The 17,917-nt window shown below is 39.9% G+C and overlaps 1 protein-coding gene across 2 annotated transcripts in view; it reads left to right on the plus strand.

Annotated features, from left to right (window-relative positions):
• Positions 1 to 12,475, plus strand: part of GAD2 (glutamate decarboxylase 2) — a 41,681-nt gene extending 29,206 nt beyond the window's left edge. For both annotated transcript variants that reach the window (XM_032691593.1, XM_032691584.1), the window contains 5 exons: positions 3,640 to 3,718; positions 5,411 to 5,560; positions 7,345 to 7,450; positions 9,077 to 9,168; positions 9,823 to 12,475. In XM_032691593.1, coding sequence (XP_032547484.1) covers positions 3,640 to 3,718; positions 5,411 to 5,560; positions 7,345 to 7,450; positions 9,077 to 9,168; positions 9,823 to 9,996 — 601 coding nt within the window. In that variant the 3' untranslated portion in view covers positions 9,997 to 12,475. The remainder of the gene's footprint in view (positions 1 to 3,639; positions 3,719 to 5,410; positions 5,561 to 7,344; positions 7,451 to 9,076; positions 9,169 to 9,822) is intronic.
• Positions 12,476 to 17,917: the final 5,442 nt, after the last annotated feature.

The following is a 17,917-nucleotide window of genomic DNA, read 5'->3' on the forward strand; positions in this document are numbered from 1 at the left end:
TTCAGTGCTACAGTGACGTGGCATGTTGTTTTGTACTACATCCAGCAGACATTTTATATTTGTTTTTTTGTTCTTCCACCATGCATTCTCAGGTCCAGAGTTGTTTCTGCAGCATTCAGTGTCCAGCAGGATTTAACCATTGTATTTTTCTAAGAAATTAATCTTGGAGGTCTTGTGTACAGAAATCTTAAGTATAAAAGGTGGATGCACCTGCAGTTTGGGCAGATGTCCTTCTCTGTCACTTCTGGAGAGAATAGCCCTCTCCAAGGCTGTGTTAGTGATGTCTTCTCAGTATATCTGAGCCTGGATATATACACATAGTCGTAGTCATGAGTTCATGAACATTGCAGATGCATACAGATGAACATAAGTGATGCTAGTCCAGCCTGAAAAGACTGAGCTTAAAAACAACTGCTTACTCAGAACCTTTTAGTTAAACTGTGGAAATCCTTTCCCTAGGATGTTAAGATTTACCTGCATTCAAGGAAAGAAAAATAAAAAGCATTTGGAATTTCCATGAGCCACAACTGAATGGGAGCTCAGAGGGTATTTAGAGAAAGTTCATATATGTTTGCCCCATTTTGAATTCTTCCCAGTCACCTATTTAGTCCACTTTCTAGAGACAGTATACTGGGCTAGATGGAGTCACTCTTACATTAGTATATTTCCTGAAGCTTATGGTATTTGAGAGCAAATTGTTACTCCCTTCTGCCTTCTGTGTTGATAAATCACATTGCTGTTCCTTGTCAATTAAAATTACAAACAACTTTCTCATCCTGTTCCTGGAGATTAGGAGGATACCTTGATGATTCAGTTCCTTTCTCATACATCTCACATGCAAAATTTGGAAACTGGCCAATGATTCTATGAATTTGATTTAGTTAAGACTACCTGCAGCACTCCAAAATTACATATCATGCATTAAAAGGACATATATCCAAATATCCAGCAAGTTAGAAAAATCCACCTAGTTGCCTATGAAGGCAGAGTATGAAACAAAGGATTTGCCTCCCAAATTGCTGTCCAAATTATGCTGGAATGAAAAGTTGAGGTTAAATCTATTTTGGAGAATTTTCCAAACAATACGCTTTAGATCCAGAACTCCACTGGATTTTATTTAGTTCTTTAATAAGCACCATCTCCATATGTTTGGCAGTAAATTAAGGAAGCTTGTTTTTTCCAGTGCTGTTCCTCTGCTTGATGGACACAGCAGCTCATTTCAGTTTGTTCAGATCTCAGATGTGGGAACATTTTGAGCAGACTGAACTTTTATGGACACTCCTGTTTCATGGTAGATAATTTAGTTGTTACAGGTCTGGATAGAAGAGAACTAAAGCTTGTACTCATGTTTGATAGGGAAGAAAGGTACAAGGAAGGAGCATTAACTGGAGCACACTGTGCTCTGAGTATTCACATCCTTCTGGTAACAGGCAGTCCAGCAGAAATATCCATCACAGACAGCAGGAGTTGTAGGACTATCCTTACTGTACCCTCCAGTCCCCACAGGGCAGATTTCAAGCTGCTTGAAGGCACCCTGGAGGAAGCATGTGCCCCTCTGGAGCAGATAGGTCTGGAGCAGACAGGTCTGGCCACCATCAGGAGTTTCAGCCTGGTTTCCCTTCTCCAAAGTCTCAGGAAGTGACAGCTACATAAGAAAAACATGTTTGCAGTGAATGAGTGCTCCCATACAGGGTCTGGACATCCTTTCCAGGGCTGTGGCTGGTCAGTGAATGCACCTCAGTCTTTATTTAATGATGGCTGAGGACCAAGTTCTGACAGTTGTGAATCTCTCCTGTCATCAATTCAAAATCTCCAAAGGAAATTTTTTTTTTGTATCTTTGACCCACAGCAAAAAAACCCCACAGATACTTGGTGCTCGGTTATTTGGGCAAACATGAGATGCTTTTAGAAAATATCTGCAGATTCATGTAGCTTTTTTTACTTCACTGTTTGTCTCAGCCAGCAATTTCTACAAGCACATGCTGATGACCAAAGCCCAAAATAACTGATAACAAATGAAAAATGGTGGATTTACTTCACATAATTAATTTTTTTCTGTATGCAATTGGTATGTCATTGAGTAAATAAATGACCTTAGGGTAAATTAAATGTTTTAGACAGATAATTTACATCTGGCTATTGTCAGTGAATAATCCTTTTCCTTGAGAAAACCCATACCACCATTATTACCTAGAGATCTCTTAAAGAATTTCTGCTTGATTTTGCATAGGCACAAATAAAAATTAAAAAGTATCATATCAAAGGAAATTCATAGACCTGAATGCATGTTCAGAATCATTAGCTTTGATGTTGTAATCAGATGACTGACTGAGCTGATTAAAAGCTGCCAAATACTCAAAAAGCCAAGCCAAGTGGCCAGATGTTGCCTGTGGAAGACTGTTCCCTACAGATTTTGCATCAGGCACTTGCACAGTTCCATTTAAATTGCAAAGAAGAAAGCACAGAACTACTGCCTGATGTCCATGTGAATTTTGAAGTTGCTTGCTTTGAAGGAGTGGAAGCAATTTGGCAGGACATGCATAAACCTGTCTCCAGGTCCTACAAAGGAGAACACTGCCAGATTCTAACATACTCGCCTCTGTTCATGTTAATGTTACCTGCAAATGTGTCTGTGTCCTTTAAGTTTTCACATGCCTCAGTTGACTGATTTATGTCAATGTATACCATGAAAATGCAAATCAGTGTACTAGGTGAAATACTGTGTATCATTGATAGCCTGCCAAATAGGATGCAAATATATACATTTATCAGCTAATCATAATATGTAATAATAGTAATCAAAAAAATAACCAGTCAAGCATAACACAAAATAAAGTAATAAACAATTGGACAATCTTCCATTCAGCCCTCAACACAGTCCCAAATGCCTCTTCTCTAGGCTGTATTGTATCAGCACCCTGTTTATTCACAAAGTTTAGACTGACAGTAATTTTTCCAGTTAATGTGTCCTGAAGGGAGATGGGATCAGACTCTTCTGTGGCAAGATGGATCAATCCTGTGCTTATTACTGTGGTCATGTGAATTGCCATAGCCAAGCTAAAATTGAGGAGCTATGAAAATTTGCCATCATTGCAGCAACAGGAAAAATTACTTTGAGCCAGGTTTTCCAAGTTACTCAGAGTTACTTAGTGATACCCAGAAGCATTTAAAGGAATTTTAAAAAAATGCCTTTGTCAGCTCCTTACTAAAATCTTGCTGAAACTGGAGTCAGAGGGAGGGAATCTGCTAGTTTGCCAGCTTCTATCTGCATCTTTAATCAGCTGTGCAATTTTAGAAAGTTCATCAGTCAAGTGGGTGTTTTTAGAAAGTTTTCCCTATGTTTATAAAGTATAGATGACTCCCCAGAAAGTATAATACTGATTAAGTTTAGTGGATAGAGCAATTATCCTGTGATATGTTGCCAGGATTGTCATCCAAAAACCAACTAGCATAGATTAGTCCCCTGTGAAGGCATTGTTTTCCTCATATCAACCCTGATTTCTTTCAGCTTTGCTTGCTCAGAAACAGAAAAAGGTACACATTGCTACATGTTCATTATTATTCTAATTATTTCTAAATGCTTCTGTGGTTTCATCACATAGTACAATGTCTTGAGTTTCATGTGGTTTGCTGTCCTAGGGCTAATTCAGTGACCTGGAACCCTCACAAGATGATGGGCGTCCCGCTGCAGTGTTCAGCCCTCCTAGTAAGAGAAGAGGTATGTCACAGTATATGTGCTTCTCTGCAACTTTCTGGCGTTTTGCTTCTGAAAATCCTGGATACTGTCTTCATAAATGCGTCATAGCTAATATTTGCTAATGTGATGAGGATTATAAAAAAAAGCTGAGAAATAGACCTCTAGTTACATGCTCAGGCTGTGACTGTGAAAAGAATTAAAGCAGCTGTCTAGAAGAAATGATAGAGCCTGTCAATGGCAATATCTTCACAGAGTTTTTTGACTTTCCATTTAAAATGTCCATAGTTAAGTTGTGGGTGCATAGCTGTGTAACCCCATAAATTGCTGTGTAGCATAAGATGTAACTCTAGGCAAACTCTCATTCTCTTGGGATGAATGACATGGTATACATGCAGTACAACATTTGGTCCAGAATTGAGGCATGGTGATATTCCTACCCAGCTCTGATCTGTATATCCACTTTGGGGCACCTGGAAGTAAAAATGGTGCACTAAGTTCACTTGTATTAAACAGTAGACATTTCATTTAGCAGTAGAATTAGAATTACCCTTCAAACCTGTAATTTTCATATAACCATCAGTTACTGGGACAGCTGCTATACAACCACCACTTAATAGACCAGCTATCAAAAAGCTGGTTGCTGTTTTGCTAGCAGCTGTACAACAGATTGTAATACAAAGTGATTGCACTTAGGAAGAGAGAAACTGGCTTTTATTTGCCCTCTGGGTCAGTTCTCTGAGACAAATCCTACCTGGCTGAAGTCAGTGCCATCCTTGACCTCTAGTGAGAACAGATGGCTCAGATTAGGAGAAAGGCAGGGGTTTTTCCCCCTCTCATTTTGCTATCTCAGTTTTGAGTTACACATAAAGATTAGACTTGATGATAAACAGCCAAGTTTTTATTCTTCTTGGACTGGAAATTGCTGTTTTAGGCAACAGCCCTAAGGTATACCATAAACTTGGTTGAGGTCTAAACTGGAGCCAGAATATGGCTCTCTGCATTTTACTTTAAAAGCTAAAAAGGAAACCTCATGCCTTCATGAGCCAGGTTTCCTCACCTTGTTGGCTTCTGTCCCTCCCACAAAGCTGCCTCTCAGAATGGGATGTTGCAACCCAGAAATAGCTCTAGCTGACTTTTTAAAGGCCATATGCTCTTCTGTCTGTTCAAAGCTTTCTATACCACTTAAGCATCCAATCTGCAGCTGAGGACTTTGCAGAAAAGAACTGTTCCTACAAAGAAAAAAAAAACATTAAAAATCAGAATTTTAGAGACGAAACAATTGAAAAGTTCTGTGATATTATTTAGATTAGTCACCAAATTATCTCAGTCTGACTCGACTAGAAAAGATGCCTTCCAAGGAAAGGAGGAAAAGGAACCAGAACAAAGAATAGAAAGCAAGATCCAAAAATGAACTTAAGCATAATGATGCTAAGAAACACAATGTCCAGCTTTTTTTAAAAAATGCCTTAGATCTAGGAGTATATTACACATTGCTGTGTCAGGTACCAAGGTGGCTTGGGCACTGAAAGGGATGTGAAAAACTTAGTCTATGGAGAACTGAGTCTAATTTTGTCCTTTTTTTGATCTTCCTTTTGCGCTTGGACACACATTCCACTGAATTTGGGTGTTTGTAATTTCTCACCCGAAGCAACCCTCAAAGCAATAGTCATATCTGTGCTGACATCACTTTGTTTGTGTCTTTATTTCTGTAAGGGATTGATGCAGAGTTGCAATCAAATGCATGCTTCCTACCTCTTTCAACAAGACAAGCACTACGACCTGTCTTACGACACAGGAGACAAAGCTTTGCAATGTGGACGGCATGTGGATGTCTTCAAGCTATGGCTGATGTGGAGGGCAAAGGTAGGACTGCCTGCTATAGATTTGTTTGCCTTAAAGTAATGCACACCAGAAACAGTTGGCTTTTTTTTTATTGTAATCATCATTTTAGAAAGTATCTGACCTGAATTTCACATATATAACATGAAAGAAAGAACACAGTTATTTTCTGTGGTTTTTATACTTTTAACAATTGAGCTTCTAAGCAGCACAAATGATTTTGAAACTTGAACTCTATGGCTTTGCATAGCATTTGCTTTGTGTAACTATAGGAGTCTAATAGCATAAATCATATACCTAGGAATGTTGTTACAAAGATTTCTGGAAATAAAAGGATGTTTAAATGACATTCAGAAATTAAACCTGGCAAATCAAGACTGGAATACCTAGTTTCGTTGCATGCAGTAGATATGAATCTACTCCAAAGATACTCCCTCCATCTTTTGAAGGAGTAGAGGAAAACTCATCAAAAGATCTTCATTGCGAAATCTGTAAAACACTAGCTCTAATTATTAATTCATCTGTATTTGTAGAATATTGTTAAATAAGTTCTTGGGTGTATTTATCCAGTCTTTTATGTCAGTTTGCCTCAGGTTTGTTCAGAGGATATGACATCACTGTTTTCATTTCCAGGAAACCTTAAAGATCCTCATGTGCTTCATTAAAACTCTTAGGAGTTGTGGGAGTCTGTAAGGGAGGATGGACGTTTCTGTGGTTGACAATAGCTGTTATGCTAACTGGGACTGCAGAGTGATAGGAGATTTAGCCACGTGTCTCTCTTTACTCCGAGCTTTCTCCGGGCGGTGCTAGCTCTATCCTGTTTTGAAATCTCTATACACGAGGGATACTGACATGGGCTTTTAAGTCAGTTCTGCACGCCAGAACAGATTTAGCAGGGACATGCATCCTTACTCGAAACATTTCTTCTAACGCCCATTTTTTCAATATGCCTTGTACTGCTTTTTCTCTTCTCACACCATGCTGTAATATTAACCATTTCAAAATAGGATGTGTGTTCTTAGAGAGTTTATCTATTCCAGCTGTTTATTTCCCCTTCCTTCCTCTTGAAGCTGATCCTTTGTTTGAGGCATCACAGTGGTGATTGCAGACCATTATGATGTCACAGAGAGGATTATGACTTCTGCCAGAGAAGAAAAAAGCAGGTTTTTCTGCAGCTCTTAAAATACATCTTCTGGGTTTATATAGTATCTGTTAGAAAAGAAGACAAAAAAACAGTAAAGAGGCAGGGCAGTATCTAAACAGAGTGTGCATTTTCCAGGCTTCAGACCAGGCTCTAAAAGTGTATCTGCCATTCTGTGCTTAACTGAAAAAGGAAAAAAAATTATTGGAAAATCTCCAAGCATATCACACCTGGAAGATTAAAAATTCCTTATTCTGAAAATGGGAGACTCCCATGTCTGGAACTGCAACACCTTCTAAGGACCCTCCTCTGTGCCAGTCCAAGCTGTCCAAAATGATCCTCAGCCTCTCTGGAAAATCTGCCAAGGGCACCCTTTGTCAGAGGTGTTATTCAGGTTCTCAGCAAAATGTTCTTGGGAACCAACAAGTACCTGATGCTTATTTTGCAGAAGTGGCTACAGGAGGGTCAGTGGCAAGAGCTAGAGACAAATGAGCTCTGCTTCACAAAGTGCCCTTCATCACGTAGAATCAGGTCCCTAATTGGTCTCACAGACACTTCTGAGAGGGGAATTGTGCTGATGTGTGGGCAAGTGCTGTGTGGTCCTTCTGTTATTTTGATTCACAGAACAGATATTTAGGTAACTTCTTTTCTTCATCTCTCTGTAAAGGGAACCACAGGATTTGAAGCACAAATTGATAAGTGCTTGGAACTTGCAGAATACCTATACAATAAAATAAAGAACAGAGAAGGTATGAAATTGGTGTTTGATGGAAGGTATGTATTGCAGCTTCTTTTCTCAGTTGGTCAACACTGTTTGCCTTGGGTCACCTATTGGGATGCTACCAACAGGTCAAATCAAACAGCATGAGACAGAAAGCAGGGACCCTTGTAACAAACCTGTTGTTGTGCCAATACCTCTCTTCCTCATGGGATCTAGGGACAAGGAAGTTGAGGCAGCTGTACATGAGTGTTCAGTCTGCTCAGTTTAACCCTGCTGAAAACTAAACCACTGGTATCTCATCCTAACACAGCACACACACACAAAATTAGAACCAGCTCCTATGTATAAAAACAAGTTGCAGTTTCCTAATAGCAGGGTCTCTTAGGAGTGGGGTTACAGTGCCCCACACAGCTTCAAAAGTACAGTTTGGCAAAGTGGTTTTATCAGCATCCTCAGGTGGGCAGTGTGCAGGGGACCTGGGATAACGTGGGGGTTATCTGCACTGTGATCCTGCTGTGATGTGGTGTGGCACAGCAGGGCAGGGTCTAGTGTTGTTTGGGGAGCCCAGCTGGCTCATGGGGCAGAAGTTACACCTGTGTAGAGTGCAAAATGTCTCTAGGCATGTTATTTCTTTGGAGGGAGTCCAGCTGAGATTGGGACCCCTGGATGTCAGGTGTTCAGCTGGAGCACAGCGCCCAGGGCAAGGCAGTGCAGCCTGGGTTGGGTGGCCGACCTCTGAACGGCACCAGAATGTCTGGTGTTTGACCATCGCTTTGTGGCAACCCTCTCCAGCTGCGATGGCAGGGACAGGCCTGGTAGAGGACCCTTGTTATAAAGTTAAGTGGTTGTTTTGCCTGTAAAGAGAACAAGGTTTAAACATCACTATGTTTCTTCAGAGATTACAAGCTCATACCCGCATGCCACTAGGAATCTATTTTCCCCACCTCACCATCATCACTGAATTTGGTCCACTGGGTCTGATGATGAGTAAAGGAACTGCAGCAGTAGGAGTTGCTGTAACTCACACATTCAGCATCCAGCAGAGATGAACATAGTAAAGCAGGCAACTGTTGGGAGATTGCAGAAATACACAAAATGTCAACTAGTTCTTACTTTATACCTTTCTCCTTTCTCTCATAGTCATTAAATGAGATAAGACACTGTCGTGCATGCATATTAATATAGCAGCTAGCTGAATGAAATTGGGAAGTAATAAATTTCATTAAATGTAAGAAATCTTAAACTGTCTTAGCACCACCTGTGGCTCCTGTTTATGGAATCAGATTCTATATTATTCTGTCATCTAATAAAAGTAAATGACACGGTCTTCACCTCTAAATTATCTGTAATAGACTCTTGCTTTAGCTACATGAGCCCTCCAGTCCCCGGAGGGGACAGGATCTGCAAAATCTAGATGCTTCTCAGAAAGGCATAAATATATTTGCCCAGCTGGATGATGTTTTTCTGCGTCAGATGTGATCTGACACCCTGAGAATAAATTGCTTAAAATTATCTTTTCTGCATTAATAATGATGATGAGTCTCAGTGGACCACAATAATGAAAACCATTGACTGCTGTCACAGTATGATGTATGAGTGGGAAGGAAGGCATGAACTTAATTGCAGTTGAGATATTACGAGCATTTCTTATGGTGTAAACCATTATTATTCTGTGTTTAGCCTCAGCACACAAATGTCTGCTTCTGGTACTTACCTCCCAGCTTGCGTGGTATGGAAGACAGCGAAGAAAGAACGAGCCGCCTGATGAAGGTAAGCAATGTCCTCCGGGATATCACACAGGGAACAGTGAAACCCTTTCAGGCAGACAATCCCCAAAATGATCTCCAGGACATGGTCACCTCATGATGTTCTGGCAAATGACACCCCCATGATTATTTTACTGCAGGTTAGTGTGGCACCACCTTACTCTGGTCCCCAAGTTTGTATTCCTTAGGTTTGCCTAATCTCTAGAACATTTATTTCCTCCATGTGTATTTACTGAAATTACTGTGAACTGCAATCACTAAACCCAGCAAGTGCAGAAGTTCAATAATACTACAGCACTTTGGCATATGAAAAGAAGATGGTAAACAACTGTAACCATGTTTAGAACACTACAAAAACCAGCAATATTGAGAAAGTTAGCAGAGGGAAATTTCCCCAGTGATTTTATGAGCAGGACAAAGAAACAGGGTAAACCCAATGTCTTTTCAATGAGATATTTGTTCCTTAGTGGGAGTTAATGTTTTTATCGATACTGAACGTGATTTCATTTCAGCTGCTTCTTGTAGCTCTTCATATTTTTTAAAAAAAGAAAGCATACTCTGTTTTAGTAATAATGAGGATGAGGATGATAATGAAAATAATTATAATAATTACAATAATAATAATCATCATCACCCTCTGCTTTTTGTTACTCTGCAGGTGGCACCAGTGATAAAAGCCAGGATGATGGAGTATGGCACAACCATGGTGAGTTATCAGCCCCTGGGAGACAAAGCAAACTTCTTCCGGATGGTCATCTCAAACCCTGCGGCAACTCACCAAGACATTGATTTCCTGATTGATGAAATAGAACGCCTGGGACAAGATTTATAATAACTGGGTGTGAAAGTCTGTTCCTGGACCTCTAAGTAGACAATTAAGTTGTCACAAACTGTGCGAATGTATCTGTAGTTTGTTCCAAAGTAAATCTATTTCTATATTGTGGCGTTGGAGTAGAGTACAAATCAAGAAACATGGCTCCTTTAAAGTCCTTTCCTGAGTTTTAGAATGTCTCCTTAATAATTAGCTGAACAAAAAGCTGCATTGATACAAATAAGGAAGAACAGAAGATACTTAAATATTATCCCAAGTTTTAACACAGTGATTTCTTTAAATTAAAAAGCAATTGGACTGAATGATGCCAAAGTTGCCCAAAATTATGACAAAATCAAATTGGGAGAAGCAGGCGGCAGGGGTGGTGAGATGCAGAATATACATACTGTATGTTTGAAAGTGAAAGGATTTTGCCTTTTTCGTAGTATTAGAACAGAATTTCTAATTTACCTATAGCAACATTTCAAATGTATTTAAATAGGTATAGTTTTACAAAAGGAAATATATATATATATAAAAAATCCTATTTTGTAAACTATATATTTTTATTTTATATGGGTTATAAAACTGCAAGGACAGAAGCTGAAAATTCACTAGGATTCTTTTTCTTTTAATGGAGGTGCCTCAAATATTTATTAGTGCTTATTTTAAAATATAAACCCACATAATAAATTCTTTCTCCATGTCATATGGATTGTACATCTCCAGGATTGATTACTGAAAAACCTCAAGAGTACTGCAGCTCTTACAACCACTTAATAAGATCAATTACAGTACAACAATAGGATGCTATTATTCCTAATTATGTTTCCCACTTGGCCTAAGCAGACGCACAATCAGTATACAGTGCTAACCAAGACTGAAATAAGGTTGTATTTAGATGGTTTCTGTTTCTGTGTTTAAAAAGCCTATTAAAAAAAAAGTCACGTCTAAATAAATGCTTATCTCAAAAGTATTTTTGCTATGCACAGTCCAAAAACTACATGGAAAATTTTAATTTTCTGAAATTCTTACTAAAAAAATAGCATACAACCTCACAGCTACATTAAGAAGGTAAAGACTTCTTACAGATGTACACGTTTGTAAGACAAGGCCTAAATTAAATATGACTGTAATCTGAGTGACAGGGATGAGATCTAAGTAACAAACTGTTTTGTCGAAGGATTTTCACAGGGCTGGACTCCATCCTTGTGTACAACAGCTTTTGAAGTTGCAGAAAAAATTGAGATAAGGCTATATCTGCCAAAAAACAGCCACACAGATCCTCACAACTTTTTTAGAAGCATAACTCTTGCAGAATTCATTTGCTGCATCATTCCTTAAAATTAGAGGTGTCTCTGGCATAGAAACTGAAATTTATCCTTTTTCCCCCCAATGTCTGGAAGTGTTGGTAAGATTTCTGCGGCTTAGGCCTGTCTACTTATAACCCTACTAAAGTTTTGGTTTTAACTTTGCCTAAACAGCCAACTTGTGTTTGTAAAGCAATATTGTTTTGCTGTCTCTAAAATACTTGAAACAAACAAAAAAAGAAGTGCAATGTGGTTTTAATTTCATCTAAAATAGATAAATGGAGTATTGATTCAATGTAATATGATGAGGACATAAAGAGGAAATAAATTGTGTCTGTAATTGTGTTGCCTTTATTATATTGATAGTACTGTTTTGTCACCTCAGATTGAGGCTGTGCACTTTAGATTTAACTGTACAATGTTGCAAATCAACATGTGTTGCTGTATGAGCTTGTACAATATATTATTGGTATGTTATTATTTGTGTGGTAGTAGTATTGACTCTTGATATTGTAAGAACTGCATTCACACCCGTCCCTCTACTATATCTTTGCTTGGTGTTAACCTCTCCTTGTCAGCTTTTGGGCAGGCCTCTCACCTCACTTTAGTGGACTTCCATTGCTACCTGCGATGCATAATGTTGCAACTCAAGCTATAGAGGAGATACCAATTCTATCAGGAAGATCTTCAATGTGACCTTTGCTAAACGTGTCAAAATCAGCAGACCAATCACTGAAATAGTGGATAGAGCAGCAAATTACATTCTTTTTTCTTGCTGGGAAAAAGGCAAGCAAAGAACTTGTGAAGTAAAAATAGAACAGGGACAATGATGAAGGTGATCAGTAGCCTGGTTACATCTTGCATGTGCAATTCCGTTTTAAAGTGCTAAGTGCAAACAATGTATTTATCACATGTATGTGCCAATCCAAGATTTACATTTGATGTTCCAGGAGAACCAGCATTTTTTTTTTTTACACATTACTGTACTTATTGCAGCCAGGAAAGAGCGGCGTAGCAATCTGTTCTTGTGTTTGACCAAAGTATCTTATCTGTGGTGTTGATCTAAATCCAAATAAAAGTGTACAATGTGACTCTGGGTCTTTTCATTAGCAGCACTGATGGGCACTCGAGAGTTTATCACTTGTGCCATTACAGAGCAAGGCCCCAATAAAGAGAATGTTTAATTGGAACTTGCTATGTCTCCTGCTGGATTTTTTCATTATGAGATGTGTTCTGTTAACTACTGTAACATAAAAATACCAATTCCATCACCAGACTCTTTCTGAGGCAATACTCAGCACCACCATACCAGGGTAAATCTGCCATCTGGTATTCCTTAACTTATCTTTACAAGACAGATTTAGTTGCTTTTTAATCCTCAGGGTCAATTTTTTTATGTTTTGTTTTGTCTTTTCATTACACAAGTACTTATCCCTAAATTAACCATGAACTCAAATCAGCCTTCAGCACAGCAGGGAAAGCAGTCAGGGCACTTGCCAGGACAGCCCAGACTATACAATTGCAACAATTTAAAAGGGCCATGAAGTGAAAAAGACAACCAATACAAAAACTAAGATTTTAATAGTGATGTCTCCCCTGGCCCAGGGCCTTGTTCCTTCAAAATCTGTTGCCTGTCTGCTGTATTTTCCTTCCACCCTCTGAAGTGTTGCCCAGTGTGATGCCAGCAGCAGAGAAAGAAAACCAAACTATCCTGTCAAAGCAGCAGCAGTCAGAAAGCTTTTGCCTGAATGGGAGAACATGTGGGAATGTTACTGTCCTTACCTCGATGAAGCTCTTCATCTGGCACTGGTAGAGGGAGCCTTTTGGAGCACTACACTCACAGGAGTGTGTGAGCTTGGGCTTTGCTCTAAACCCGTTCCCCCCAAGAGCTATATGGAACCTCCCTGAGAGACAGTGGGCTGGAAAAGATTTGTCCAACTCTGTTTAGCAGAGAATCCTCTCTGCACTTAAGACAGGCAGAGAGAGAGGTGTGAACATCGGCACGTGATTTTGAAGTCCATACCTGTAAAGAACAGCAAGACTATCTGTAGAAGTGATTGATTTGCTTGACACTGAGTAGTTAACAGCTGGTGCGGGGTTAATATAGAAAAAACAGTGTAGGTGGGCTCTCCTGCAGCTTCTGCAAATCCTCAGCCCAGGATCCATGTTGGTCAGAGCATGAGAGGGGCTGAAGGGGAGATAAGAAGCTGAAGTTCTCAGCCCAGCTGGTCTGACAAGACAAGATGGACCACACAAAGACATGGCTGACATGGTGATTGGGTCTCAATGATTTTAGCACCTCATGAATGCTGCTTGCTCTTCTGACAGTGTCATCTAGGAGGGACGCAGAGAGAATCCCTCGTCTATCCTGAAGACCACAGCTCCAAGTAAGGCAGGTTTAAGTATCAAGTTAGTTGTAATGAACATGTTCCAGCATGGTTAAGGAAGGAACAAAGCAAGACAGAGCTCAAGAAAACCTGTATCTTTTTTCTGACTCAGCCAGGCTAACTGCCAAGTAGAAAATCATTCTAGATAGAAAGTGAGCTCCACAGAAAGCCACAGAACACTGTCTTTAATGTGTTAATGTCTTAGACTTACAGTGACTGAACCATCAACTTTATACCCGACCAACCCAACTAAAGGGAGTAATTCAGCCATTAAGGGAAAGCCAAGTGCTGCAGCTGGAAGAATTACAGCCCTGACTTTGCTCTTCACTGACAAGACAGAAGGTCTGCAGGTTGTGGCACTGTTCGTTATGGCACTATAGGATGCAGGTGTATAGATTTTACACTGTACTTTGGAGTAAGACATTGGGTCTGAGATTAGACTCAGAAGAAAAGGAATACTCTTTTTTATAAGAATAAAAGCCTTGCTGCTGAAATTCTCACTTCACAAAGAAAGATGAAAAAAAATAAGCTCTATAAGTTCATATTGCAAGAACAGAGCAAAGGCTGTTTTCTCCAGGCACAGAAAAGTCACAAGCCAAGCAAGGATGGAAACTTCCAGTTCTGCCACTACTCTGCAACAGCTGCCCCTGTGCATGTTCTCACTCCAGCTGATGCCTGATGCTGAGAATCCCAAAGGCATTCAGAGACTTAACTTCCATGATGTGAACCCAGATTGCTTAATCCCAGTCCTTTAGTAACTTTCAGTCTGTGACCTCTAATCCCCTATGGATAATTTCACAGAGGTCTGTGGCCAATAATCAGGAATGGCAACTTCAGTGTACTGCTCTGCAGTATGTGAAATTTCTAAAGGAGTCCTCATATTCCATAGAAAGATTTTAGACGCTCATGACTCAAAAGTCTTGAAAACCGCACAACTAGGCAACCTTTCTTTCCAAAACACTTCATTTGGCATTACAAGTAACAGGGTCTAGCATACGACTGGCATCTACTACTGCCTGCACTAGGCACTACAATCATATAACATTTATTTTAACTATTTAGCTGCAGAAAGATATGTTCTGCACAGCAAGCATTAAATTAACATGCAGGACAGGGAGCCTAAGAGTACCTATACTTAATTTGCCCCATTACCCTAGAAACTTTTATCATTTTATATAATCTTGTATCAGTAAATTTCCATTTTCTCCCACTTCTACACTCTCTGCATGACGGACTTCTATTTTCCTACCCATCCTCCTCTGTCCTGGTAATGAAAGCGGTTCTGGAAGAAAGAACAGATGTTTGGGACTTGATGTAAACATATTTTTGTTGCTCTGAGAAACTAAAAAGAAATGGCTTATCATAAAATAGTTAGCTGCAGACTGCAGCTTTTTAAAGACTGTCTATAAAGAGTGATCAGGCAGTGTGGTTGGTGACTGCACACACACTGGGACTGCCCAGCAGAGCTTCCCAGGTGCTCCTGTGCTGAGAGGCAATGCCCACCATGGGAAGTGACTTCACAATAGTCCTTGCCAAACAGCTACACCAGCTAACTTCCCGGTTCAGATGAACCACTGCTGTGTGTATTGCATTGGCAGCCTGTGAAAGCCCAAGCCTGGTAGCAGTAAAAGCTGTAATACTGTCAGCTCCAGATCTAAAAGCATTGAAGAGCCTTGGTGCACAGGACTTCAACTCGTATGGGGATTTTTTTCTTTCACCAATGTTTCCTTCTGATCAGAAGAGACTGTGGAAATAAAATATGAAGCTTCCAGGCAATTCTCTGTTTGGATTCAGCTTTCAATGAACTTGACTTTGGAACACAGGGAGTTCAGAGCTGCTCTGTTTCCTTTCGTGAATTCCCAGATGCATGACTTCCACCAGCATGTTTGGTAAAACCTCCTGGCTGCAGAAAACTCAAAGAAACCAGGACTACAGCTCTGCACAGTGCCTGCAGAGAGGATTCCTGGAGATTGGACCAATAAAGCTGTCCTTCCTCAGGGAGATGGGATAGTGCACTTTCCTTCCACAGCAAACACCAGGTCCCATCTAGGAGAACACATTTTGATGAGTTATGAATCTGCATCCCTTATCCTATGGCTATTTGCTCTTGCACTGGCAGTTTGGGCTGCTACTCCAGATTAGTCTGTCTATATTAAATTGAGAATTAAGCTGTATTAATAGTGATACTAATGAGAGTTGGCAAGCAGCATATTAATAAAATGAAAAGTTCCTTAGGTAAGCCCCTACTACTCGGTGAGATTCGTGACAGTTCCGAATGAAATTTTTAGACCGCAAGATTATCAGTGTTATTTTCTGTAATAACTTTGGATAAAAATAGAATTGTTTCCTGTTTTAAGTCTACAGACCCAATAAGCTGCCTCAGGAATTCATATCCAACAGGCAAATGATAAATGGTAGGGTTATGATGCAGTATAAGTTCCTCCATATCTCACTCTGTCCTTTTACCTTCAACACAAATGAGCTGTGATACTGCTTACTACAAAAGTGTTTTCCCCGCTTAAACAAACAGAGATCCGTCTATTTACATCTCACATTTACTAAAATTTCAATAGATGTCAGTAGTTGAAAGAAATAATCACATTAAAGTGAAATACAAAATACAAATGATTAATGGTTGTGCTCAAAATTGTCAGTTGATATGCTCACTTTACTTAGGGCCTTGTTTGTGCATATTACAGTTCATTTTGCACTGATTCATTTCTCCCTTTGCCATTTCTCTTAATTCACAGTGTCATGGTTTTATGAGCTGGTGTTGTAGAAAAATCTACAAGTGCATCATGTGTTGTTGACATGACAATGGCAACCCAAGAGGTATGCACAGATCACCTCACCACTTTGCCATTGGTTCTGAAACAGCCCACCTTTTATTTACCGCTGTGATAGACTTTTTCATCCATAGATGACAATTGGCAATCATTTTTGTCCTTTTCTTCAGCTAGTTCAGCTACAGTCATTATGAAAAAAGAGATAAAAATAATCGAACTCAAAAAACCTTCCAGTGATTGGAGCTGATTGCAGATGCCTCAATTGCAATGCAGCTGAAATTACTCATGTATTACAGTGCTTGAAAGCAATTTTCTTGCAGTAACTCTTAAATAAATTGTAGCTATTGATCACTAGCCTTCATATTTTCTGCACAGAAAGCCTCCTCTTTGTTTACATTGTAGGCAGCCCCGCTTGCTCCCAGGCTTGTTTTTAGAGTGAACCAACTAAACCACTTCTAGGGGAAACTGGACACATTTGACAGGATAGGTCACCACAGAGTCTGATCCAAGCAGACAGCACAGATACAGACTGCACCAAGGTTGACTTCTGCATCACACAGGACGTTGCAATTTAGAAAATACTCTTGCTCTCTCTCGGGTACACAAAAAAATACGCTGGTGTCATGCACAGAGACATCATTCTGCAGACTGCAGCAGAGTCTCTCGGAACTCATAGAATCATACAATCGCTTTGGTTGAAAAAGACCCTGAAGATCACTTAGTCCTACTGTTAACCTAACACTGCCAAGGCCACTACTAAACCACGACCCTAAGTGCCATATTTACACCACTGTTGACTGTGTTGTCCATCATCCTTTGCTGTATTACTACATAATCATCGAACATGAACTAATTCAAAGCTGACTCTCATGAAGGATTGCCACAGGAAGAGTAACAAACAGCAGACAAAATAGGCTGAAGATCAAGAAAGGCTCTCCTCTCTCATTCAGTGTTTTGTCGTTGAGACATTAAAAAATGACACTGTGAGGTCTCAGGTCCAAACTCTAATTTTGTCTGATGAGACCTGAATCCACACCAGCACACTGCAATAAAGTGATTGTTGGTGTGTATAGGGGCAAGAAATGCTCTCAAATCCCTTCTGTGGACATGTAGTCTGGGTGAAGCTGTGACAGGGTTGGTACAAAACTGGTTAATAAATGTGCCCAGAGAGTTTTTTGTAGGTGGCACAGAGAATGACTCTGCATAAGTCTGTCCCAGACTTAATTTTGTTCAACTTCTCACTAACGACTCAGACAGTGAAATACAGACTACGCCTATCAAGTGCCTAGATGGTGTGGTGCAAGGAGGGGCAGAAGTCTGGGAAGAACAGGGGAAGGGCAACAGCTGAATTCAAATCAATCTGGAGAACCTGGAAAAATAGTCTGAAAAAATAGGTTAAAGTTCAGTAAACGCAAGTGAAGGGCATTACTTCAAGCAGGACTGTGGTGGGTAGACCTGG

This window comes from Chiroxiphia lanceolata, chromosome 1, assembly GCF_009829145.1.
Source record: "Chiroxiphia lanceolata isolate bChiLan1 chromosome 1, bChiLan1.pri, whole genome shotgun sequence".
NCBI lineage: Eukaryota > Metazoa > Chordata > Aves > Passeriformes > Pipridae > Chiroxiphia > Chiroxiphia lanceolata.